Source organism: Monomorium pharaonis, chromosome 10, assembly GCF_013373865.1.
Source record: "Monomorium pharaonis isolate MP-MQ-018 chromosome 10, ASM1337386v2, whole genome shotgun sequence".
Lineage (NCBI taxonomy): Eukaryota > Metazoa > Arthropoda > Insecta > Hymenoptera > Formicidae > Monomorium > Monomorium pharaonis.
In genome coordinates this window covers 16185713-16213626 of record NC_050476.1, presented here as the reverse complement: position 1 = coordinate 16213626, position 27914 = coordinate 16185713, and the positions used below count along the sequence as shown (strand labels likewise).

At 32.9% G+C, this 27914-nt stretch overlaps 2 protein-coding genes and 1 long non-coding RNA gene across 8 annotated transcripts; 2 read left to right on the top strand and 1 right to left on the bottom strand.

Moving 5' to 3' along the window:
* Nucleotides 1-1887: 1887 nt before the first annotated feature.
* Nucleotides 1888-20301, top strand: LOC105831445 (protein pellino). 5 transcript variants are annotated; one of them, XM_012671575.3, is made up of 8 exons: nt 1888-2774; nt 11434-11631; nt 14733-14915; nt 15002-15233; nt 17900-18106; nt 18188-18475; nt 18564-18895; nt 20104-20301. In XM_012671575.3, the coding sequence occupies exons 2-8, from the start codon at nt 11597-11599 to the stop codon at nt 20228-20230; spliced, it is 1404 nt and encodes a 467-aa protein (XP_012527029.1). In that variant the 5' UTR covers nt 1888-2774; nt 11434-11596; the 3' UTR covers nt 20231-20301. The 5 variants fall into 5 exon arrangements, with proteins under 5 accessions (XP_012527029.1, XP_012527031.1, XP_012527032.1 ...); XM_028192953.2 differs by lacking the exon at nt 1888-2774 and adding an exon at nt 4615-4833; XM_012671576.3 differs by lacking the exon at nt 1888-2774 and adding an exon at nt 4845-5032.
* On the top strand, nt 4974-5625 carry LOC118647627. The gene is made up of 2 exons (XR_004964806.1): nt 4974-5083; nt 5174-5625. It is a non-coding gene; the product is annotated as an uncharacterized LOC118647627 (long non-coding RNA).
* Nucleotides 20302-20589: 288 nt separating the features above from the next.
* On the bottom strand, nt 20590-23200 carry LOC105831447 (60S ribosomal protein L32). Of its 2 annotated transcripts, none has more exons than XM_012671579.3 (4): nt 23076-23200; nt 22775-22890; nt 22205-22357; nt 20590-20792 (listed from the first exon to the last, which is right to left on the bottom strand). In XM_012671579.3, exons 2-4 carry the CDS (start codon nt 22865-22867, stop codon nt 20634-20636), a joined length of 405 nt encoding a protein of 134 aa, XP_012527033.1. In that variant the 5' UTR covers nt 22868-22890; nt 23076-23200; the 3' UTR covers nt 20590-20633. The 2 variants fall into 2 exon arrangements, with proteins under 2 accessions (XP_012527033.1, XP_012527034.1); XM_012671580.3 differs by lacking the exon at nt 23076-23200 and adding an exon at nt 22972-22991.
* Nucleotides 23201-27914: the final 4714 nt, after the last annotated feature.

Below are 27914 nucleotides of genomic sequence, written 5' to 3'. Positions count from 1 at the left end.
CGTCAAAAACAGCACGTGATTGAAAATGACGAATGAGTATCTTTATTTTTAGTTACGTGATGCTTTTGACGCTGAAAATAAGCAAAAATGAGATCGCGTACACTTGACCGGAAGTGAACATTTTTAAAAATAATTGCTGTATGTAATCGTTTGTATTTCGTATAAAGAGGTTTGAAGTGCAATTAAAAAGGTTTGTGAGTTATTCGTTTATTTATAATTATATAATTAATTATTTTTTTACCTGACACTTAGCCGGAATATATTAATTGAACAAAGTTATTATACGGAATCGTTTGAAGTTTGTACGTAGAGTTATGAAGTTTGATTAAAAAGGTTTGTGAGTGATCCAAACACATTTTATTTAATTCGTGAAAGTTAGCCGAAATTTACCGATAATATGTAACAGCATGAGCATGCGCAGCAGTGGCGCCGACTTGGAAAACTTTTTGGGGGGGCAAGAGGAAAATTTCTAACGACCTTTTTTTTGGGCTAGAGAGATAAAAGTTAAAAACACTTTCACATATTACATTATATTATTTCTTATCGAAAATTGGAAAGTTCCCTAGCATTTTACAAACAGCCCGCAAGAATGATGCCGCAGATTCTAAAATAGCTTTTCAAATATAAGTATGCTTCATATATAATTAAGTATGCGAGCTTTAATATCTTATACAATTACATATATATATTTTTATTTACATTGCACAAAATTGAGAAAGTTTATTTCAAATATTCGAGAAAGGAAGCTTATTTTCCTTATTTTTAGTTGGTAGTCTGATACGAGCTTAAGCTGTGCGCGCGGTTTCTTAAAAAAAAACTTTTTCAAAAAGTTAAAAATTATTAGGGGGACGTCGTCCCCCCAATAATTTTATTGGGGGGGCCAAAAGTGCTCTGCCCCCCCTAAGTCGGCGCCAGTGATGCGCAGCATTCACATTTGCATGCCCTTTAGCTGTAGACATAACATGTGTAGGCATAATTATGCAAAAAGAGCGCGAAATTCAAATGTGTATGTATTTAATGAGAATCTCGAGCATCTCGTTTTGCGTGGAAAGTCGCAAACCTATGTGGTGCAGAGAATGCTTCGCACGCGCGCGCGCGCGCACGCACACACACACACACGCGCGCGCGCGCGGGGGGCAGTACAAGAGGGGGCCGAAGGCGCGGGTCAAGGGTTAGCATGAAAAGGCACCTTTATGCAAAAGTCTGTGCGGCTGTCACAAGAGGACCATTTTTTATTGGTTCACATTTCTCGGTAACTCCTAAATGAAAAAAAAGGAAGAGATAAAAAAAGATAGAAAAGAAAGAATAAAACGAGCTAATATTTTTTTTTCACAAAATTTAACAAAAGCTGCGTAGCCAGAATCTCTGATTATAGGGTCTCTAAAGGGCCATCTACAATGGAGTGTTTTAGCCGTAACAGCACTAAAATTACGGCAATGCTGTCTAGAATAAAAACGACGTAGCAATAACATACAAGCCGGCCATCAAAGAAAGGCGACCAAAAACTAATCCCGAATGCCCCAACGCTCATCGTAAGCACGCAATGAATTGGCTCAATGTCTGCTGTAAACAGTAAAGCAATACGAAGTGAAGACATTTTCTACGACTACTGCTACGGCCTACGACTCTCCATTGTAGATGGCCCTTAAGGCCGGTATTCATAGTCGATTCTTATATTTAAGATCATCTTAAGTACAGTCTTAAGATGCCATCATTCAATCACAGAGCCGTATTAGCATCTTAAGACATTACTTGAGACGATCTTAAAATAAGATTCGACTATGAATACCGACCTAAATGCACGTTACCGCCTAATGCACGCGCGCCAAAAGAAAACAAGCCAATCGCACTCCGTATCTTCGACAGCTTAGCGGGCTTAGCTGATCGCAACAACATGGCGTCCCACTCATTGAACATAAACGTATAGGACGAGATCGGAGCACCGCGATCTGATTTTTTCAACGTAATACATACAAGGGACCGAGGCACCGAAGACCAAAAAGAGAACGCGGCGCGTTTCACGATCTAAGCGTGCGCTGATTCAGAAAAGTATTGTCCGAATTACCGCGTATATACGTTCGCCAACGTTCGCGCTCGGCAAGTTGCGTCGAAGGAAGTTGCGTGTACGTGCGTGTGCCGTGTGTGTGCTGTGTTATTGTGTGTCACGTGTGTGCGTGCGTACATGCGTGCGTGCTGCCGTGCTTCGTGGAGGCGCAGCTAGCGTCCCGCGACCTCGTCGCTGTCGTCGTCATTGTCATTTCGTCACGCGACGTGCAAAACAAACGTGTGCGACAATCGAACAGGAGGGGAAGTGAAACAACGCTGTGAGAAGCGAGAGACTAACGCGAAAAGGTGTCGCGAGACGGAATTCGGTGCTAGTAAATCGATATGACATTCACGTAACACGAGCGATCATGGGTCGCCGTTCTGCCCGAAGCTCGTCGTCGTCACCATCGTCGTCGCCGTCGCCGTCGCCGCTGCCGTCGTCGTCGTCGTCGTCGCCGCCGTCGCCGTCGTCGCTAATAAATATGACTGATCGCGATGATCCGACGAGAATGGAGTAGTGAACGTGGGCGGCGTGCATTTCATCAACGTACATATCATCTGTGTTCGCGGTCGGTGGACTTTTTTCGTCGGAAAGGAAAAGAGGGGTAACAAGATAGAGAGAAGAGTATCCGACTCCCAACGAAGGAGGAACGTTCTTAATTGTGCTCTTCGCGGTTCTCGTTGCAAGAATCGTAATCGAATGCAGAAAGTGCCACGATGGTGATAAGGTAAATTATTTATCCTTAGCCTTTTCAAAACTAAAAAAATTGTGTGTGGTGTGTGTGTGTGTGTGTGTGCGTGTGTGTGCGTGCGTGCGTGCGCGTGTGTGGTGTGTGTGCGTGTGTGGTGTGAGAGAGAGAGAGAGAGAGAGGATTGATGTTATTGTTATTTGTTAAGCACTTTAGAATTGTATCCACGCAAACGCTGAAACAAAACATAATTAACAAACGAAAATACAGAATAGAATTTTGACCGAGATTGACAAGAAATGGAATTTCGTAAAAAAATTCATAACTTGATAACAAATTATTAAGAGAAATTTTTTTAGGTTTTTTATAATAAAATATGACTTCAGAAAAAAATTGTTCTACATGTGTTGGTTGCAAAAAGTATAATTATATGCATGATTGAAAATAGATATTATTCGGGTAATGAGAATATAATAAAATGATAATTTTTCACAAATCTTTTTTTATTATAAAAAATTATAATATATTATCATAAAAAAATTAGCTATATATAATGTAAAATGATCAAAATTGAAGTAATAATAATATTAACTATGTTTTTATGCGCAATCTAAACAGAAAATTTTGCAATGATCGTTGTAAATTGGCCCGCTACATACATAATACAAAACCACGTTTTTTTTTATTATCTGCGGACCGACATACAGAATATCTTTTTCGTTTATTCATTTTTGTATTAGGATTAAAAGCCTGAGTAGAGTCATCGTCATTATTTAAAATTTCTTGAATTGTATGACGCAAATAGCTTCTTAATGTTTTTATTTCTAAACGTTACAAATGTGGCTTTATTAAATTGAAAGCCAAGTCTTTCAAAAAGTCACACCGATTAAAAAATAGATTTTTTGTCGCAAGTAGTATAAAATGATGAATTTATGTCAGCATAATCAAGCATGGCATAGAAAATACGCAAGCGATTAGACGTGTCCAAGAGGCCATTGTGATTAAATTGTCTTTATCGATTAAAAAAAGCAAATTATACTTGTAACTCAAGTAAAAACATGATAAAAATAACAAAATAATTAAGAAAAATACCAAAATTAAATATTTCTTACTGTCACGAAATACTAACACGGTCTGTACACTGGGTCTTTTTGGGAACACTTGAAAAAAGTTTACATTCTGCCATTTTAACTAGTACCGGATTGAAGTGTTTTTTGGGGTATGAGTACCTACTATTACTAAGTTTTTTTAGGGAGGAGAACCAAGCTTTGCCTATCACCAGTTTTGTGCCTACACAAGTAAAAAATTTCGCCTGTTCCCTTTTGGGGTCAGTGTACAGACCGAGGGTTAATACGCACATTTATTTATACCAAAATATGAAATGTTGTGAACCAATGTTCTTTATACAATAGGTAATGATAAACTAAACAAAAATTTAAAAAAAGGAACACAAGAGAGAATAAAATTTTTAGCTTTTTGGCGCGAAATAGGAACTGTTTACAATATTTCTTGCGCGCGCGGGCGCGCGCACGCACGCACGCACGCACGCACGCACGCACGCACGCACGCACGCACACACACACACACACACACACACACACACACACACACACACACACACACACACACACACACACACACACACATCTTTTACACCATCCATTCGTACTTCACGACTAGTTAATATCTATCATGCTCGTCGAATATATATTAGCAACCAAGTTTATATAATAAAAATGGTGAGAAAATAAAAATTCAAGTAAAATAAATAAAAGAGTGGTTGAAGAAAGAGGTGGAGGAGAGAAGGAGCATCATCCCCTCCCTCCTTCTCCTCTCCCTCCCGCGCGGTCGATAGTACAATCGTGTCACGCCGATCGACGTGCCGCAGTGCACCGTGCGATTTCCCTATCTGCAACCGATACTGCGTCGTTGGCGGCACATACAAATATAATACGCATGTATTAAAGACACGCAAAGACGTACACCTGTATGGGTCAGTGTTGTTTACCGAATACACAGGATACGCTCGTGGAAGAGCTCGCCCGAGTCGCGTCGCGTCGCAGTAACGTTATCTCCTGGAGACGCGGACGAGTGTAGTGTAAATATCGGTTTGGTGTGCGAAATGCTTTCCTTTCCTCCCTTATCTTTACCCTCGACCGCCACCAACTATACCCTGCTGGATTACATTGCCATGTGATCGCCGCACAGTGAATTGAACCATCGGAATCAGTGGACACGATATTTCTCTTATGATAACAACTCGACATTCATATATGCATTTTAAGATACAATTAAATGTAAATAAACGATGATTGAACGACATTTTTTCGAAAATTTGAATGCCCAAGGTCTATTCTTTATAAAGGAGTTACAAAATAATTAATATCTTTTCTTGAAAATTGTGTTTAATTATGTTGTTTAAAATAATGCTCAATTAGGAATGATAAATGCTCCGTGAATGATGATGAACACTCCGCCATAAAAACATGAAGAGGTGTATCTCGTGAACTGACACTTTCGGGCATTCCTTTACAGATATGTGAAATAAAAATAAAATATAGCAATAATACTTAATTATTTAGTAAAATACGGTCATTTTTTTATGGAGTTTAACAAAATTATGATTATAGGAAGTATTTTTGTTTGATTAAGATGAGGATATAGAAAATACATGTATAGGTAAAGTCCTATAAACTATGCGAAAAACAACTATTATAATAAATGTGTCAGGTTTAACGTGCATAAACCAGACAGTGTTACAGATAACACCAGATTGCACCTTGTGCAATTCTAAGGCAAACAGAAGCAATGTCTCATTAACAATTTTAGAACTACAGCATTGTTCATGTGATGATGACGAAAGAAATCAATAAAAACATGTTAATCGATTTAAAGATATGTACTTAATTTTAAAGTACATTTTCTCAGCTTAGCTTGGATAGAAAAATTATTTCATTTTTTAACTTACTGATTTTATTATTTCGGTTCACTATGCGTTGTCGTGGAATGCTCCGCGAGTAAGTAGGTGTCCGTGCGAAATTTAAGTTTTGTCAGTTCGCTTAATATTTTGAAAGCTAAAGCCTCGTCGGTCACGCTCATCGCGCACTTCATTTCTCTTCCTCATAATCTTGCCTTTCTCCGCTTCCGCGAGAGTAGCTCATGTTCACGCCGTTTTGGAGGCCTAGAAAAGCTGACATGAAGATATCAATGTTCAATATGCAATTAAAAACTCGATTCAGATCCAATAAATCCAGTTTTATTTTCTATATCGAAAAAAGTATTGAATTAAAACTAATATGGTCTATTTAGTAATCATTATTATATATCATATATAAACAATAGTATAAAATCATTAAAAAATTTAATAATCTTAAAGTTTAGCGATGAATTATATTTTTATCAAGCGGCACGGTAGTGCCTCGCGCCAATTGTAATATTACAGTCATTACGCGTGCGTGAAGAGCACAATATATTTAATGATTGTTTTAATAATAATAGTATTAAAAAGATCTTTTTCTTGATTTATAGATTTATTTCTATTTTTTATTTCATATTTTTTCTTTTAATTCGTTAAAATTGTTATTGAATGATAATATAGTTTTGTCTGGGTAAAACTGCAGTATATAAAATGTGTTTAGGTAAACAAATTATGTTTTCTCATTTCAATATTTACATTTTGAAAATAAAGATATTCCGAAAATAAAAATTCCTTTTTTGTAATAGTATAAGATTTCAGTAATATATTCATAAGAAAAAAATATATTATGCATTATATTTGCGAAATAATTAATATCGATTATTTTCGAATTTTAGAGCGAATTTGAACTTTAAGTACTTATAAATAATTTCTATTGTATATAGAATCAAATCTTTTACTAATACTTGGACTTTAAGAGAATAAAATTATTGGTGAATAAATTTAAAAAAAATTTTTTTAGTAAAGTAAAAAATTTGCACACATTTGATCGAGATTTTAGTTCACTTTGAAAAGTAAAATTCTTGTAAAACTCTTAAAAGAACTCTTAAAAGACATTCAGTGGGTCCAAAATTTTAGTTTCTTATTTTTGCTAATTTTATTTTTTTATTAGTTTTTCTTTAATAATTTTTTAAATCTTTTTTAAGGAGTAAAGTACGAACCATGCATTCTACCAACAAGCGTTTACTTAACTTTTTTTTATCATAAAAATAATTTTTATAATTTAATTTTTTCTCTTGCCACAATTTGAGAGAGGAACAAGTGCCTCTTTCTGTGTACGCCGGTAGTCGAAAGTACTGCTTTTATTTTTCAATCATAAAAAGTTTAAATCTACACAAAAAGAGAACATTCTTATTTAATATTGTAAAATATTTTTATCTTTGAAATGTATAGATATTAAAATGAAAAATTATATAGTGTTAAACAAATTTAATACTCGCTAACTAAAATATTTTACTTGTTGTAAAATTTTTTAGTTTCAAGAAAAATATGTTGAAGAGGAAAAAGAAAACAATATCTTTAAATCAATAATTAGAAATTTTTAATATTATTAAAATTATATACGTATATATATATATATATATATATATATTATATTCTTTACATAACTTTATAATAGATTTTGAATAGATTGATACATAGATGGTTGTTGAATAGATTGATAGATTGATAGATAGATAGATATTGAAGACATAATATTTTCTTGAAATTTAAGTTTATTAAACTTCAAAAATTCTTGCTTATATATGAAACAACAATTGTTAAATTATATTGTTTTTGATACTAATTTGTTATGTATAGGTGTATTTATAAGATAAAAAAACCATCGTTGTAAAAAGAAAACTTATTATAAACAAACTTATTGTAAAACAAACAACAACGTCGTAACTTCGGTATATTCAATTTCTGAGTCGAATATGCGAGAAAAAATTTCGCAAAACTCGGAGAAAAATTACTTTTACGATTGTTTTTTTAACGACTGTCAGAAAATTTGAACTCCAGTAAAACACATACCGATTTCGTGGTCCGATGATTACAAAATCATGAACAAAATTCTAGCGAAGATTTATGGACAATGCGGCTAATAACAAGAGTCACTTCATTCTTGATTGCGCGAGTGTGACGGACGAAATATATAGCTTTTTAGGTCATCGTCGACAATATAATGTCATACGGCACTGCCTAAGCGCGGTTGCGTTCGACGTGTGTTTATTTTGCGCGCGATAAGCATATTTTGATCGTAGTTTGAATATATTTACTAACACTCATTCTTTGTAATGACTCACACACGGACGCTAATTGTCCGCTATTGTTGAAACCGAAAGTTACCTCGCGGCATGACTTTCCATTCTGAACCTTTGTCGCGAGTGCTCGTACTCGTTGTGAGATAGAAGAATGCACGAGAACGTAGTGAAGAATATCCATAAAATTATTATTTTTCTAAATTAATCGAATTAATTACTCTTATTGAAAAATTGTCCTGTTAAAAAATTTTAATTATTATTGCAAAGGAGTTGATGTCTTTTGTGTAATTCCTCGTTATTTTATATGTGCAATTAATGTGTCGAAGAAAATTAAACGAGCTTTTGTGTGTATACATTTTTAGTTTCATGCTGGTGTTTACATGTGTTATATGTGGGAAGATTGGTACTTCTAAGGCGATTCTAGACTGGTTGAATTACCGATGTTACAAAATTCTTTTAATTGGTTTTATAGAATTGAAAACTTCACAGATTTTTTATGTACAATAAAACACAAGAGGAAATGGTAGGATACTCAATTTGAGCTTCAAAACGAAAATAAAATAAAAAATTATATATCTCGCGCGCGTGCGTGTGTATTAATACGTTAATTGTTTAAAAGAATTTGTAATTCAAAGCCAAAACATTTTCTAATAAAAAACGTCAATAATTTGTTTTAGGATCCCCTTAATTTCACAAATTATTACTGAACTATTAAATAATTTTGAATAAAGCAAGGAATAAGGCTATGATAGCATTTTTGTGACATGTATATTATGTATTATTAGTTATTGTAACAGCAGTCGTAATGGCCCATTGTGTGTAGGTGTTTATAGAGAAAAGTTGAGGATGATTCGATAAAAACCTGTACAATTCGCATTGCCAAATTTGATTAAATTTAGAAATAAACGTAAACGAGAGGGAGGGACGACAGCATCAACAAAAAAATTTTTACACAAATTAATTTTATTTTTGAACCATGCATCTATCAAGCATAAAATTATCCGTATTGAAATTATAGGAATGATGGTATCAGGGTTGGCCGGAAAAATCCAATGGGTGAAAAAACCGTGATTTTCAGTTTTCGAACCTTATCCAGTAGAATAAACCCGCAAAAATTATAAAAAATGATTAATATATAATATTTAAATATATTTATATAGCTTTATATGCAAAAGAAATATTTGGTAAAACTGTATAATAGGGGTCTATACTATTTTTGGTCTTTGAATCCAAAACTATTGTTAGAATTAAGGAGTCGCTTGTATTTTTTAAGATATCGTTATAAAAATAACAAAAAACGATAAATATTGCGTTTAACAAAGTACAACACACACACACACACACACACACACACACACACACACACACTATATATATATATATATATATATATATATTCTCAGAAAACGCGTGAGCGAGGGAAGGGCACCGCCCCTCCCTCTGCACCCCTTCCCCGTAATTTTTCCTAACTCTAACCCAACCAATTTTATGTCGGTAATTATATTTGGATAATGCGAAAACATTGGAAACGAACAGCGTGGATCTTGTTTCGCATGGAAAGTCGCAAACCTATGTAGTACAGTATGTACAAGCGTGGACGTCGTTTAATCAAATACAATTGAAAAATTGAAAATTTGAGCTCAGCATTTTTCTTGGTTTTTGCCCTTTCATTGACTTTCTACACAAAGCAAACCCATTCAGCACTTTTACCGTAATATTAATAAACTCGCATGTAAAGTAAACGTGTGTGTTGTACTTTGTTAAACGCAGTATTTAACGTTTTTTGTTATTTTCATGACGATATCTTAAAAAATACAAGCCACCCCAAATTCTACCAACAGTTTTAGATTCAGGGACCAAAAATACATAAGATTTACTACTTTTCAATTAATTTCTTGTATAGGCCCCTATTATACAGTTTTACCAAATATTTTTGTCACAATTAATAAATTATATATCACTATGGTTTTAAAGAAAAATAAAATTAACTAATAATAATGAAACCTTATAATAATAAAGTCTTTTTAATTTTAGTTTGAGAAATATTTTTTTAACAAACTTTAAAAAACTTTAGAGATATAAATATTACAAAATTTTATATTAATTTTTACTATAGTGAGAAAAACATAGCAACATTAAAAATTGTTACTTATGTAGATCTGTTTCGCATATTTACTATTCAATATCTTATAATAAAAAATTAACTTATTTGCTGTATTGATTTCTAACATAATGGATGTTATTTTTGGATCAAATTTAAATTGTAAAAAACTTTTAATTTATAACGACTTTTTATTCTTTCCCGCTTATTTTAACGTTTTATAAAAGGTCAGATATACGAATTTTTTCCGGAAGATATTTTTTTAACGCATAGACTTTGTCCTAAAATGTGGAAATTTTATCAACGTAGTAGCGTATTCCGTGAAAGCTAAGAGAATTGAAGTAAACAGCCTGATTGAAGGATTTCTCCTAAATTTGGATTTTATTATTATCGTACACAAAGAAAGAATTAGCTACATAATGAAAAAATATAATTGTGACAGCTAAAATGTGTTCTTAAAACTGGAACAGTTAATTGTAGTTGCTTATTTTGTTAATTGTTAAAATATAGGTTTACAGAAAAAAATATTTTGTTACTGAAACTACATAACGTTTAGTTGAATTTATTCTATTTTACTTTTGCAATAGAAACTAATAATATTTGACGAGACTAAGAATCTCAACTGAAATGGATATATGCTTCAATGATGTTACTTTGAATCTTTTTTAATGGAAATATCAAGTTCCTAAATTAATTTTTAAATAAAAATAAACGAAAGTGTACTGTTAAAATACAATTTATTTATTTTCATCTTGGAACTCGATTTCAAGAAATTTTTTCTAAAATAAAATAGAAATCTTATCAAGTAAAAATGAAAAATCTCAATGCTGCGCTTTTTATTCTATTCTATGTAATTTTTTACTTATGACAAATGTAGGAATACACTGCGTGTCGGTTGCATGCATTGCGAATCAAATGTTCGGTTTCACGTGCACAAGATTGAGGAAAATATAACCACTTTCTTAGCTGTTTGTGCTAAAATAGGTTTTTAAGTTCAGGTAATAAATTTGTATCTTGCAATGCATTTTTATTTCTTTGTGTCTTGGGGATTTTTTGGGATAAAAAATTAGGGAGAATTTTTATAGGAAAATATAGAAATATCTAGTTTTTTTATCTTTTCCTTAAAAATCCAGTAATAACAGAATCTAAATTCGGAGGAAATCCTCCAATTCAGCAACTCTAAAGTGGAGAATTTTTAAGTGGTTAACAATAGCAGTTAGCATAAAGACGGATGACTACGCGTGCACTTTCATAGATATTGGAAAATTTTATTATGCAAAAAATTGAATCGGCAACCTACCTTGCGCAAATGGAGGTAGAGAAAAAAAGTCCTTATTAGTCAATTATGATCTTTATATTGAATATTTCTCATTGCAGATCATAATTGCCAATTCGCAGAGCTTGCCGCGTGCAAATGCATTCGCTCAGATTTGTGTCTGCAACCGCGTGAAGATCCCTAAGACTGCCCGTCCTTACCAAGTTACCCTTTCAAGTACCATGTGTGTGGAAGTAGTAGTCTATAAATCCCACTGAAAGGAGGATGCCAGTAACTAAACGCATTCCATACCCCTCGCGGTAAGTAAGCCTACGGTTTACAATTAATTACGTAAGCCACAAAAATCTATCTTCTCTCTATCACGTATGACTTCAGATTTGCGATTTGAATTTTTTTATAGAGTGCACCATTTGTAAAAAAAAAACACGAAACGCGTTATTACACGTTTATAAATAAATAAATAAAAAAAAAAAACGAAAATAAGCTTTTGTAAATTGAATTACTTTGTAGAAAATAAAGAAACAGATTGGCTGTACAGATATATGCAACTGCCAAACGCTTCTCTTACTCGCACAATCGGCAAATTTGAAATGCTTTCTTGCTGCTATCTCTGATGTGAAATATGGAAGAAAGTGAAATTTGTCCGGTAAATTAGCTGATGCGAATATATTAAGGCTCATTTTGCATCAATGTAACTCAATTTTAAACTCGGTTTAACGTGCTTTCTATCTTTTTCTAATTTTTGAAACTAGGAAAAGGTAGGGGGTAATTTGTAACAACAGATTTTATAAAGTTAAGCTACATTAATGCAAAGTTACCTCAGTACTGAAAACTTGGTTGTACATCTTAAACATATCTGATATCTTTTTGCTTTTGGGATTTTTGGAAAATATTTGCAGTTACAGACATCCTTCTGTTCAACTTTTCCATGGTTACTATTAACATATTAATCCCGTTTTAATCTCCAAAATGAAATGATCTCCAAAATCTCCTTCTCCTGGGTGGAAGCTATAATTATGCAAGATTTAGTGAAACGCTCAGCGAATGAGTTTAATTTGTACAATTTTCACGCAACACATATATTAAATGATTATATATTCATCCTCCATTTTACTCTTATAATCTCCTAACTAGGGCTGTTATGACTGGATTGTTTCTTTAAAGGATTCATCTTTTCTTTCCTAAAAAAAATTTTAATCAAATGTGAGTTCTCACTGCTTTATGGGTTTCATAAAATTCACAGTACCACTATGTAATATATTGATTCTTCTATGTTACATTGATTGTTTTACAAAGAATTAATAGATATATGTATATCTCAGGAGTTTGTCACATTGTTCTGTATAGAGTGATACGCTACTACCTTATCTTTTTAGCTATGTATTAAAAATTAAAATAAAAGCGAGAATCAATAATAATTATTTAAAATAGAAGAAAATTTGATAATTACATATTAAGAAGTTTAGAAAGAATAATTAAGAATAGTACAAGTATTGGGATAAAATTGTTTCATTATTATAAAGATTTTATTGAAATATTAAAAAATATTTACAGTTAATGTATCTCTGACATGGTTGAGAAAGACTATTTCCAAATTCATCGAAAAATTTATTTATAAAAAATCTTTTAAAAAAGGTAGTGTGTGTATAAAGAGAGAGAAAGCATCACCCTACACGAAAAATAATATCAAATCAATAATTACTGTTTAAAAAAAAGTGTAAATAAATAAGTATCCAATATTCTAAGAACGTATTTTTTATATCGATTAAATACTAATCCCACGGAGGTCGCGGCTGATCTAACACAGATACATAAACAAAATATTTTCTTAGATAGTTTTACATATATCCAGTGCATAGTTTGAAACACATGAGTAGCTGCGCATGTATATTACTAGTGATGTTATCGTCAGTTTTACAATAACGTGTTTTGTAAAAGTGTGTGATATTCAACAATAAATTGTATCTAACAGATTTTTGACTGCGATCCCTGCAGAGTTGAGGAAAAATTTATCTGGATCTAGATGCTTAGTCTTTGATGTAAGAGAAATTTTATGAAACAGTATTTTGAACAAAGCAATTGACTTTATATCAAAATATGCGAGTATAAAGTATAAAATATCCTATTGATTTTTTGATAACTCTATTTTAATACTTTTATATGCAGAATGTGGTGGTCGTGACATATGTGCTCTGTGCTAAAGATCTAGGTTTAAAGTTCAAACATATAAGATTTTTCATTATCACCTCTCAAAAGTCAATAGCATTGTGCGTGCGTGCGTGCGTGCGCGTGTGTGTGCGAATACAAAATAATTAACTATCATTACGTAAAAAAAAATATATAATTCTATTAAAAAAAATTAAAGCTTGAATAATTAATTTTTTCGAAAATTAATTTATCATTGTTTATTCTTCATAAATCATATAATTTTTGTTAGAAACATTTTTTATCAATTGCTTCGTTTTTATTCCACTGTTATAAAATTTCTTTTCTATAAAAACTAAGAGTTTCCAGACATATGTTCATATGAAGATTTTTTTAATGTTTGATCAACGGAAATACGTCCCTAAAAGAATTAACGCTTTTTTATTTATGTTTTAGTAAGAACATAAAAACTTCTTTCAATTACCAAATATATTTTTCCATATCAATACGTAGTTTATTGAACTGAAAAATATATTTAATAAATAAGATAAAATTATGATTAATACCAAAATTTGCTTCGACCGAGAAATGCATTTTATCTTATTTCTTATATTATTCACATGTTGCTCTAATATTTCACTTATTAATTCTATTTTTATTATAATAATCAAAGAGAACAAAATATGATTGTTTAAAAAAAAAATTAAACAATTCTAATTCTCTTATTTTAAAGAGAGAGAGAGAGGAGAGAGAGAGAGAGAGAGAGAGAGAGAGAGAGAGAGAGAGAGAGAGGAGAGGGAGGGGGAGAGAGAGGGGGGGAGGGGGAGATCTCTTTCTTTTCTCGCTCTCTACTCTCTCTCTAGATCATAATCTCTCTCTCTCTATCTCTCTCTCTCTCTTTTTCGTCTCGCTCTTTGCTTGGTTTTGAGAGATTTTGTGTCTCCTCCTCTCTACTCTACTCTCTCTCTCGTCTCTCTCTCCTCTCTCCTGGCTCCTCTCTCGTCCCTCTCGCTTCTCTTCTCGGTTCTTTCCTTTTAGTTCCTTCCAATTCAATAAAAATTATTGAATAAAATTTTTTTTTTATAAAACTACAAAATTTCTTCATGTAAACAAGTTATATGTTTAAGATTATCAAATTCTTTAAAGATTTTACAATTTTGCTTGTATGTGAAACAATGATTATTGATTTAATACTGAATTTTTTCTGTGTATGCATATGTACGAACGGTTTATCACACCATGTGTTTTACATTAGATCCGACGGCGGTAGTAGTGAGAGCCCGTTGCTCGTGGAAGAAGGTGAGACAGTCGGTGCACCTCATAGTCCACGCAATATACACAGTCACAGCCATTCACATGGTAATCCACACCGATCTCACAGTTATCATCATGAAAAACCCAAACAATTAGTGAAATACGGTGAACTAGTTATACTTGGGTAAGGATTCCCAGCAAATAAAGCAGATACACGTAAAGGAAAATTGATGATTAATGACTAATGAATCTTTTTGACGACTTTCACAGGTACAATGGTTACCTTCCACCTGGTGATAGAGGAAGAAGGAGAAGTAAATTCGTGTTATACAAAAGACCTGTGCCAAATGGTGTTAAGCGTAGCAAGCACTACATCGTTAAAACGCCCCACAGTTCGCAAGCCATCCTCAATACAAAGCAGCACTCGATTTCGTACACACTCTCCAGAACGCAGGCTGTTATTGTCGAATATACGGAGGATGAGAAAACGGATATGTTTCAGGTAAATTCGAAATATATGTGTATGTGTATATGTACGTACGTACGTACGTACGTCGTATATATATACATACATACACATACTCTATCTTATGCGTTATGCAAAGTTACTTCCACATGGATTCTTCTTTTTGACTTTGTTATCAAAATTATAGTAGTTGTGGAATAACCTAAACTTCAAAACATTTTATTATCTACATAAATAAAAATGTGAATGTTCGTTTGTTCCTCACTTAAGATCTCCTAAAGTTATTCTCCGATTGCTTTGAAATTTTGACAGGTATTAATCTTTTAATTTTAATATAATTTGAATATGGGTTTTGAATGGTGTAATTGAATTTAATGTTTGACATAATATGTTTGACATGTAAAGTTATGTTGCCTGTGTTCAGAGTTATGGACCACTTGTGAGTATCATGAGTCTAAGTTCCATAATCCCTTGGAATGTAATTTGGTTATACTTTAATTTTTCTTATTAGCTAATACATTATTATATAATACTTTTATAATATTTCTACAATGCGTAAAGTGGCAAGAATCAAAAATTTTTATACATGTATTTTTTATGTTTTTCTGTGATACCATGTACAAGATATTGATACCCTTGTAATACTGATGTGAAAAATCCGTCAAAAAATGCGTTAATTTTTTATCTTTTAAAAATAAAACTTTGGAGAGTATATATATATATATATATATATATATATATATATATATATATATATACTGGTCAACAGAATTAGCGCATACGAAAATTTATATCGAAATTTTGCATAATTTCAAATAAGTATAACACCGCGAAAAATAATCGCATTTCCGTTTTTCAAAAAGCATTTTAAAGCTCAAACTCTCTACTTTCGAATGAATTTTGGCGATTTTAATTATCTTTTTTTTTTTCATGAAACGGCACAATGATAAAGCTCGACCCGTCAAAAGTAAAAATTTTTATACAACTTTGCTATGTTACACCTGCTGTGGAAAAAATCGCAAAAATTTTCTGCTACTTGCGTCTCACAGCGCGATCTTTTCCCTTTATTTTGAGTGGTCATTCATAGCTGTGCGATTTTTTTTGACTGAGTTATCGATGTTTGGATAAAAAGTGGTCACTTTGACTTTGATCGCTTACAATTCGTGAAAAAATCAACCTACAGCGCCCTGCAAAAAAGCAATAAAAAGCTGAAAGTTAGCCCTTTTTAACCTTATAATTATTTTTTAATTTTTTTTCTTTATACTAATAAATCGCGTTTAAATAGCATGTAAGAAACTTGTTGCATCTTCAAAAAATTGCATAATTGAAATTGCATGTTTTGGAGGTAGAAGAATTTTTTTCACAAGTCTTATGATAATTTTCGTAAAATACAGACCTTTTTCTACAAATACGAAAAAGGAACATGATTGTACAATTTTTTTTTTGTAATGTAATGTCTCATAGTTACCTATGCATTTTCAAACAGTTACCGTCAGCATTAGCGTTACCCAACGCGCACCATGGGGAGGTTGTTGGTTGGATTTTGCGCATCATGTGTGTGTGTGTACGTGTGTGTGTGTACGTGTGTGTGCGTGTGTGTGTGTGTAATCTCAACTTGTTTCTTGCAAACGTTTTTTTATTGTTTCACTGCTGTGTAAGAAAATTTTACTTACAATTTATCGCGCAATTGTTTACGCATTGCTCCGTTAATGATAAAGTGATCTTCTCGATCTGACCATTTTACTAATCTTTCTTCTCTTCTTCTCTGACAAAATCTGTTCTTAATTAACCTGAACCTGAACTTGTAAGATAAATGATAATAAATACTCATTCCTTTTGCAACATTTTTCTGGCTCAAATCTTATTTGTAAAAAACCAACAACTTGCACACACTAAATTTTATTCATTTGAGACGATATTATGACCTTGTGGTTTGTTTACAAAAAAAGCGCTATGCAGGTATCAACACATAGCATAGAATTTTGCGTTGGGTAACGCTAATGCTGGCGGTAACTGTTTAAAAATGCATAGGTAGGGACTGTACCGATTGCGCACATAAGCAATTGGACACAGTAGTATTTCCCGATTGAACACAGACCCGATTGGACACGGACACAACTTCTTTTCCAGAGTTAAAGTACACATATTAATATCAATCTATGAATTGAATTTTATATTGGGAACGAAAACAATTTTTCTCGTTGTATTGCTCTACTTATTGACTTTTTACATAACCTAAATTTTCGTTTTTTTATTTTCCAATTTGCGGAATGCGAATCTTTTTTTCTAGGCTTCTAATCTTATTTTTAATTGCACGATATTATTCCTGAAAGTTTTTTCAAGGGGGCGACGTGATTATTTTATACATATAAACTAGATTTTTCGTATAAAGCAAATATTATCGTTAGGTTAGGTTAGGTGACTAATAAATAACATTTTTTTTTATTTATCAGAACAAATCGTGCGTTGCCCCCTTCATTTTTGTGTCCCCTTCGTACTTTAATTCTGTAAAAGGATTTTACATTCTGTTATTCTAATTCGAAAATTCAAGTTCCCAAAAATATGTCGGTAACTCTGTCACTCCTGGATCCCCTTAAGCTAGAACACTTTGATTTGTGTCACATATTACATCGTTGCAGCAAAGCGATATGTTAAGATCAAATGTGCAATTTGATGTATAAATCCAAGTCATATATTCATAGATCGGCCGTTCGTCCGAGTCGCCTATCGATTTCGTAGTGATGGATACGTGTGCGGGCGGTGGCGATGGCGGACCCGCTAACGAAGGACGTGTCGCCCAAAGCACTATCAGTAGGTTTGCTTGTCGGATACTGGCGGATCGATCGGATCCTAGAATTGCTAGGATCTATGCTGCGGGCTTCGACAGTTCAAGGAACATTTTTTTAGGGGTGAGATTCAGAACGATTGATCGCATACATGACTTGATGCATCTAATTTGACAAAAAAAAGCTATAAATGTTCTTATGTAGGAAAAGGCAACTAAATGGCAGGAGAATCGCGAGATCGATGGACTTACGACGAACGGAGTCCTGATAATGCATCCGCGAGGTCAGTTCTGCGGTGGCGAAGCGCAATGCGGTTTTTGGCGAGAAGTCAGTGTGGGCGGCGGAGTTTTCTCGCTCAGAGAAAGTAGAAGCGCTCAACAAAAGGGTAATGTCGTCGAGGATGAGAGTAATGTTTTGCAAGATGGTACTCTCATCGACCTCTGTGGCGCTACTTTACTCTGGCGATCTGCTGAAGGCCTCGCGAAATCTCCAGTAATTTTTACATATTTTTATACCTTTAGACATATGTATCATATATTGTGTAGCTTACATTGACCGATTGCATGATGTTTTTTCAAAGACGAAGCAGGATCTAGAAGAATTAGTTGACGCTATAAACGCCGGCAGGCCGCAATGTCCTGTGGGCTTGAACACGTTGGTTATACCACGTAAAGCAGCTTCGGATTCGACGCAGCAACAGCCATATGTTTATCTTAAATGCGGTCATGTACAAGGACATCACGATTGGGGTCAGGAAAAGGATAAGGTTACGAGAAGATGTCCTATGTGCCTTGTCGCAGGGGCGGTAGTCAAATTGTCTATGGGAATAGAGCCTGCGTTCTATGTAGACTGCGGACCGCCCACTTATGCATTTAGTCCCTGTGGACATATGGCTACAGAGAAAACTGTCAAGTTAGTAATGCACGTAAAGTTGCTAATCCTTTACAGCTTTATGCTTTTGAATAAGTTTTAAGTATATTTGAAGCAGGGTTGAAGAAAATAATATTTTTGTTTAACTAAATTAAATTAAAAATAATCTTGAGTAGAAAAATAAAATTGATGTAGATATATTAGAAGTTGTGTGAAAAAAATTAATTTAGAAAAATTGTCTTAAAATTAAAATAAATTTTAAAAATTAATTTTGAAAAACATTGTATAAAAATGTCAAAATTTTACTTACAATTTTAATTATAACATAGATTATTAAATAAATTTAATATTTTATTTGTACATTATATTAACCCATTATCGCTCACCCGTCCATTTTTGGACACTTGCGTATCTTGGCCACACCTCACGAGAAAAAAATCCTATAAATACATTTCTAGTGGTAAAAAGGATTGCTCTTTCCATTTCTGACATTAGTTTTAAATTCCCGAAAAAATTAATATGGCGGCTCCAATGGAGGTGAAAGTGAACCAACTGTTTTTCAATATTGCAATCATAATTCTTGTTGACAGAATTTTTTCCAAAACGAGCATCTTCGAAAACCTCGAGAATAAAAATGGAACAATTTTGTTGTTTTTTCTAATACTCCAATCCCCATCCCCTAATTTAGATACGAAAATTCACCTCAAATGGGGGTCGAGAGTGAAATATAAACTGATCATTATGTAAAACACAATAAAAATAAAAAATTATTCCCGGTCTTCAGACTAAAAAAAAAATTCTGTCAATAAGAATTATGAATTGCAATATTGAGAAAATAGTTTACTTTCACCTCCATTGGAGCCGCCATATTAATTTTTCGGGGATTGTGCGTTAAAACATGATTAAAACTAATGGTAGAAATGGAAAGAGCCTTTTTACCACTAGAAAGATATGTATTTATGGGATTTTTTTCTCGCGAGGTATGGCCGAGATACGCAAGTCTCCAAAAATGATCGGTTGAGCGGTAATGGGTTAAATAACAAAAAATATTTTTTATGGTACAAAAATGTATTATTCTTCTAAAATTTTTAGCTTAAGAAAAAAATTTCAATTGGTTTTAAAAATAATTAATTGAAGTTGAAAATTAAGTTATAAATTTTTTAGTTATTACTCGACTCTGATTTTAAGTATATGCTACTCAACTTTTTATGATTCCATTTTCTTATTTGCCATTCTTTTCTGTTTTGCAGATATTGGGAAAAAGTAGCCATTCCACATGGCACAAACGGCTATATCGCAATTTGTCCCTTCTGCGCAGTACCACTTGAGGGCACGCCAGGATATGTAAAATTAATTTTTCAGGATAATGTAGATTGAAAATAAAAAATAATGGAAGCATGTAGAAATTAATAACTCTTCTTAAGAAATATAAGAATTATTAAACTCAATCGAGAAATCGCATTGAATACCCACAAAAATATCCCATTTTCTTTTATGCCACAGAATTGATGTAATTTATTGTGCATTATTCATAATTATGTAATTTGTACGTTGGTAAATGTATATAATGAAATTTTAATAGAAGAAATCTAGCAATGCATAAAATAAAACTTGTTATTGTTATATATACAATTTACAATTAAAAGATTGGAGTTCTTGTAAAATTAACGTGTGTGTACTCGCACGTACGCACACACATTCTTATACTACGAAATTTTAAAAGACTAGACAGGAGATATGTTTTTAACATTTTATTGCCAAAATACACGGAAAGTAATGCTTACTCGTTCTCTTCCGAACGTAAACGTGCACTGGCATTTGTCACGCGTATCGAAAGTTGTTGAGCACGCTCGACAATGCTCTTCCTTTTTTTGCTACTAACGGCATGTGCAATCTCTGCACAGAATTTGCGATTTTGCATCATTAAAACTTCAAGTTCCTGCAAAAAATCAGTTTTTGTTTATATTTTATTAAGAAATTGTAAACAATATATGCAGTTGCAGAAAACAGATAATGTACTTATTTTTTATTTACAGCCACAAATTATTTACATTTTTTGAATTGTATTAATGAAAAATCTTGAAATATTTTGTAATATATATTTTTATATCATATGAAAAAAAGTTGATTAAGTATTCCTCTATTATAAGATTCCAAGACTTCTGTCACAAGTCTAACTTATATTAAATCAAATATTAATATGGCATTAAATGTGTCAAACTGCTGCTATCACAAAGGTGTATATTAATGATGTAAACTGGTATATTGATGTCTTAAATAAGGCATTTATATGCAAAATATTTTTTTTTACTAAGATTGTAGACTTCTTTTTAAAAAATAATAAAATTCAAAATTATAATTCTTAATATAATATTTGCTATTATAGAAATTATCAATCTTAAAAAACTTTTTCTTAAAAATAACATATTTAGTTAATTAACATGGAACATGTAAACTTATTTTTGTTAACTTCAAGCACCACACTGGATTATAAATGTACCACAAGTTGTTTCCTTTCCAAGCATTCTATAAACAGTCCATCTTGAACATGGACTCAAATCGATATGCTATATAAGTCTATTCTTTCATGACAAAGACAATGATATAATTCATGTTTGAGGTTAAGAAAAATAAGTTTACCGTTCCAGTAGTGCAGTTCTGTAATTCGTTAAAAGGTATCGGTATCGTTATACTGTTGTTGCGCAGCTTTTTCACCATATAAAATATCTGCATAACTGTCATTATGAGCACATAACGACAAGATAACGAGTTATCTATCCCGCTACAATAGGCCTATTCTGTAACTTTTAACGACAGTGTCAATATTGTTATATTGTCATTGCGCACATATTATATATGACAAAAAAGCTGCGCAATGACAATATAATAATATTGAGTTACAGAATAAGTCTACAGGGTTAATTATACAATATTTAATGTAGATTATGTATCAAACAAGTGTTTAACTCTAGAAATCATATGTAAATTTAACATAGTCTGTAAACTAAATTTGAAAATGTGTTTATCCATTTTTCTATTTTAAGGTAATGATTAAGTTATTTGTGTTTATATGAAGATCAAGATATAAATATTTCATAAATAATAATTATCAAATTATATTATAAATAAATATCAATAATAATAGGATATTTTGATAGGTTAATCAGTTTCATTATAATTTACTAATTCATTTTTAGTTAACAGAATAGCAGTCATAAGTCTGAAGATTCATACATTGAGATAATACTAAATAGAGGGATACTTGTAATAAAAACTTTAGTAATAATTAAAGTATCAGTTTGTCCACACAATTGCAATAATTTTCAAATAATTTTTTAAATTAATATTTACCTTCACATTATGTACAAGAACCTTGCGAAAACCAGTTGGTAGCATATGACGAGTTTTTTTATTACTACCATAACCAATGCTGGGCATTAAATACTGGCCCTTGAACCGCCTGCGTACTCTGTTATCAATACCCTTTGGTTTACGCCAGTTGCGCTATACAAAAAAGTATACAATTTGTAAAATATTTTTCACAATATGTAAGACAGTTAATTTTAAGAACCAATCTCTTTAAAAATTAACAGATTAATATAAATATATAATATTGAATACAAAATAACAAAGAAATATTCATTTAAAAAACTTTTAATTTAGAAAAAAAATTAAAAATAATCGGAGTTAAAGTTAAAAATTAAATTACTTGAATAATTAAAATAGATAAATATATAACATTAAATAAAATTACAGTGCGTTAACCTCTTCGATATAATCGCCGACTTTAGTTAATAGCTGCTAAACATAATTGACGATTACCGTACCGAATAGGTTTAAAAATATAATGCTGTAATATACAGCATACCCAAACTTTACAAACTCATTCACGCAATTAAAAAGAACAAAAGATAGATCTACCTTAAGTTTATTGTATCTATCACTCTGATGCCTAATAAACTTCTTCGTTCTCTTTTTCACGATTTTAGGTCGGTAAACCGGTCGGATGGACATCTTGAGTCCTGTTTAGCGTGTCACTGAAACAATAGTGATCTTAAGTCACTCTGGTAATAAATTATTTTATTTTATTTCATTTATATTTTGTTTTTAAATATTACACTTTCACACTTTAAAAAATTGTCAACGATTAATCAATTCAAGTATTGTCGTCTTTTTGTTGACGATTATTATGGAAAATATAGATTCTCTGCATGATACATACCACTCGCTAATATGTCGTAAAGGAGAAAGATAAAAGATTAGGTTAGGTTTGATAACTAGTTCTTTCATCGAATATAGTATCGCATAGAGCATGGACTGCGCACACATGCGTAGCGTTCCCAGATTCCAAGAGGGCGCTTATCGTATGCATGGCGTAAGCATAAGGGGCTCGATTCTTGAATTCATTCGCAAGAAAACGTATGCGCAAATACCCGCTCTAACAGAAAAGTTGCAAGTTTATTGGTTAAAAGCCATACGATAGCCAATAAATTTTCAACTTTTCTGTAAGCACAGAATTTGCGAATACGTTTCTCTTGCGAATGAATTCAAGAATCGAGCCCAAGGTTTGTTCTTGGTAGCTATACTGTTGTACTGGGGCTCGATTCTTGAATTCATTCGCAAAAGAAACGTATTCACAAATTCTGTTCTTACAGAAAAGTTTGAAATTTATTGGCTATCGTATGACTTAACCAATAAACTTGCAACTTTTCTGTTAGAGCGGGTTTTGCGCATATTTCTGGTCTGTTCTTTCTATCTGCACTGTTGCACTGGTACAATAAGTTAAAATGAGAAAAAATATACTTGTCTTACTTTAACTTATTGCACCGGTGCAACAGTGCAGCTAGAAAGAACAGACCATTCTCTTGCAAATGAATTCAAGAATCGAGCCCCTGGTGCAATAAGTTAAGGCCCTCACACATGAATTGACATAACCATAACGTAAGGTTTTGACGCGTCGGATTAAGCGAACGTAACCGTAATCTGCCGTAACCGGCTAAGGGCCACCGCACAAACTTTTCCATAACGCGTTACGTTACGTTAAGTACTCCATACAAACCTAAGTTGTACTTAAAATTTAACTTAAATCAACGCACAAAGAAATCCTTAACGTAAGAACTTAAGAACTTACGTTAAAAGTTTCTTTGTGCGTTGATGTAAGTTTAATTTTAAGTACAAACTTAGGTTTATGGAGCACTTAACGTAACGTAACGTGTTACGAAAAAGCTTATGCGGTGGCTCTAACAGTAAGGTTTCGACTATCACGTACTTGAATTAGGGCCACCGCACAAACTTTTCCATAACGCGTTACGTTACGTTAAGTACTCCATACAAACCTAAGTTGTACTTAAAATTTAACTTAAATCAACGCACAAAGAAATCCTTAACGTAAGAACTTAAGTTCTTACGTTAAGGATTTCTTTGTGCGTTGATTTAAGTTAAATTTTAAGTACAACTTAAGTTCGTATGGAGTACTTAACGTAACGTAACGCGTTATGGAAGAGTTTGTGCGGTGGCCCTAATTCAAGTACGTGATAGTCGAAACCTTACTGTTAGAGCCACCGCATAAGCTTTTTCGTAACACGTTACGTTACGTTAAGTGCTCCATAAACCTAAGTTTGTACTTAAAATTAAACTTACATCAACGCACAAAGAAACTTTTAACGTAAGTTCTTAAGTTCTTACGTTAAGGATTTCTTTGTGCGTTGATTTAAGTTAAATTTTAAGTACAACTTAGGTTCGTATAGAGTACTTAACGTAACGTAACGCGTTATGGAAAAGTTTGTGCGGTGGCCCTTACGGTTATGTCAATTTATGTGTGAGGGCCTTTATGGTATATCCACACAAACTTGCATAAACGCATAAGCATATGCATAAGGAATTCGATTGGTCTATTTTTTTATGTAAGTGCTTGTAGACCAATCAATTTTCTTATGTATATGCTTATGCGCTTATGCAAGTTTGTATGGATGTACCATTAGAACAGAGAGAAATCTGAGGCCGGAATTCATAGTCGAATCTTATTCAAGTTCCAGCTTAAGCACGATCTTGAGACGTCAATGCTGTTATTTCATTGGTTAAGTAAGTCTCAAGTCGGCTCTAGAGTCCCTAGAATACAGAGTCTGGCCATTCCGTAGATTTCTTTCTATTGGTTCAGTTTCACGGGCCCCTCAAAATGGCGGAATTTTTAAAATAAAGAAAAGTCGCATATTAATAAATGTAAAATAATAAATCAGAAAAACGTTTTTATTGCTATAAACTTATTTAAAAATACACGCACATATGTAAATACACAAAAATATGTAATAGAATATAACGTGAAAGTACAACATCCATATATAAAAAAAATATATATATATATATATCTTATACATAACGTTTTTAACGAACGGAAGAATGCATTGCCATGGTTTTGCTACCATAATTTTTATTTTTTAAGTTGGTTTTTACACACGATATACGCATTCTATATAATATAAAATGTTCCATTATTTTTAATTTTAAATTGTGGCAATCTTTTATTGTGTTACAGTAAACATCTTTCATTTTTTCCAAATAAAAACGAAGAAAATTGCATTTTGTATTTTTTAAATATGATATGTATAAACAAATAATTATTTCCATCTTGAGAAAATAATTAAACGTTTCCTCATTGACGAAAAATAGTGTTTTTACGGAAGCATTTCAAAAGAACTAATTTTGCATATTTTTTATGAAAATAATGTTTTGATCCAATAGAATATAAACATTCAGAACACGTTTTTGTGCATTTAACAATACTTGTGATAATGTAACCTGCTATACTGTATGTACAATATATTCATTTCAATATTGTCGAGTTGAATATTGTTGTTAAGATTAATAGAAATTACTTTTTCACATTGTTTAGACTGTATAATTGTTGTCGGATTATCTAGAAAATCGCCAATTATTTCACCATCATCTTCATCATAATTTGAAGTACGTAGTGATTTCATATATTTTGATATTGTAAGAAGTTTTAGATTCTGCTTAAACTGTAATGCGTTTGGAATTGCATGTCTTGCTCTTATAGCAGAAAAAACGTTTTCAACACAATCCTGTGTTAATCGACCAGGGGCTCAATTCTTGAATTCATTTGCAAGAGAAACGTATTCGCAAATTCTGTTCTTACAGAAAAGTTGAAAATTTATTGGCTATCGTATGGCTTTTAACCAATAAACTTGCAACTTTTCTGTTAGAGCGGGTATTTGCGCATACGTTTTTTTGCGAATAAATTCAAGAATCGAGCCCCAGTTAATACGTATAAAAATTCCCGTTTATGTATTAAATATTTCGTCAATTCAATAATAGAACTTGTGGTAATCATAATACCATTTTGCACAGGCTTAAATTTGGGTTGATAACCAATTTTTATTTTTCTAAATAATTTTATAATAGATTCGAGAAATGCTATAGAGTCATTGAATTGTTTCTCTTTTTTTTCATCACCTGCTTGTTTGCTTAACGCAAGTTTTGGCGTCCTTGCAGTTATTAATGTAAACCATTTAGACATACATTCAATAAAAAGTGCTTAATTAAATTAACTTTATATATATTATGTATTTACCTTTTTACAACCAAAAAAAGTTAAGAAAATACGTGAAATTCCTGAAATCACTGACAATCAGTGCTGCCAGACCCCCCGCCATGGGTCAAGCCGCGCATGTGTAATGGATGGCAAATACAGTTATGTGTATTATGGGCGCTTAATTTTGGCGGGCCCAGTACTCTCAGTACAGAGGATATCTCAGTAGTATTTTTGCCAAATAAAATATTTTTCTTAATTACAGAAAAATGTGTATTTTTTATCATTATGTGAACATTCTACTCTCTACTTATCCACGCACACCTGAGTGTGTAGTCACAAGAGTCTACAGATTTGTGATACGTTACTGTATTTCAACTCGTAAGCGCATGCGTCGGCCTACCGTGCCGGGCAACCCGGCAAAATCTGGCAGCTCTGCTGACAATCACAGTTATAGGTTTGTTTTTTATTCCTGCACGTACGCCATTTTGAGGGGCTATTGGCCAGACTCTGTATTCTAGGGACTCTAGTCGGCTCGAAGCTAGACTTAAGACAATGCTTTCGCTTAAGATCGGTCTATGAATCCCGTCCTGAGAGTGGCCACTGCGACCACTGTCGTGCGACCGATATTTGACTAGCATCAGCGCCAAACGTGGATGTAAAGCCCGTTTTACTTTAATCGCAAGCAGCCAGTTGCGACTTGCAATTAATGTAAAACGGGCAACAATGTTAAATTACATGTAACTTCCATGTTATATTGCCGCTATTAGAGATACTATGGACGGGATTCATAGACCGATCTTAAGCTCAAGAATTGTCTTAAGTTTAGCTTCGAGCCGACTTGAGACTTACTTAACCAATGAAATAACAGCATTGACGTCTCAAGATCGTGCTTAAGCTGGAACTTGAATAAGATTCGACTATGAATTCCGGCCTTATAACCAAGGCTGCCAGTTTTGATGCTCTGCCACCTAGTCGGTGTGACGCAAAGCTGTAGTGGTGGCAACACACACGGAAGAAACTGTGTACGTGTGCTGCTCGGCGCTCACATGTACACGGCTTCTTCCGTGTGTGTTGCCTTGCCACCACTACAGCTTTGCGTCACACCGACTAGGTGGCAGAGCATCAAAACTGGCAGCCTTGCTTATAACAGAGATTCGTCGATGCGTTAACGATTTCTGATTGGCTCCCGTCGCTTGGGATATAACCGGAAGTATGAGAGAGAAAGATAGATATAGGCTGCGTTTCGATATTCACTGTCAGTACTGAAATTCTACAGTGTATGTGACGTAAACTATAGATTTTCAGTACTGACAGTGAATATCGAAACGCAGCCATAACTGACAGAGAAAGCCTAGCCGACCTAACCTGTCACCTGTCAAAAGAAAACAAAGTGTCTACGTGTCTACCAAATAGAATATAAAATCAGAGAGAAACCTGAGGTTGCACATATTTTTCTACGAGTCTAAATACAATGCTTAAATTATATTTATAATACATAATGTGTATATAAAC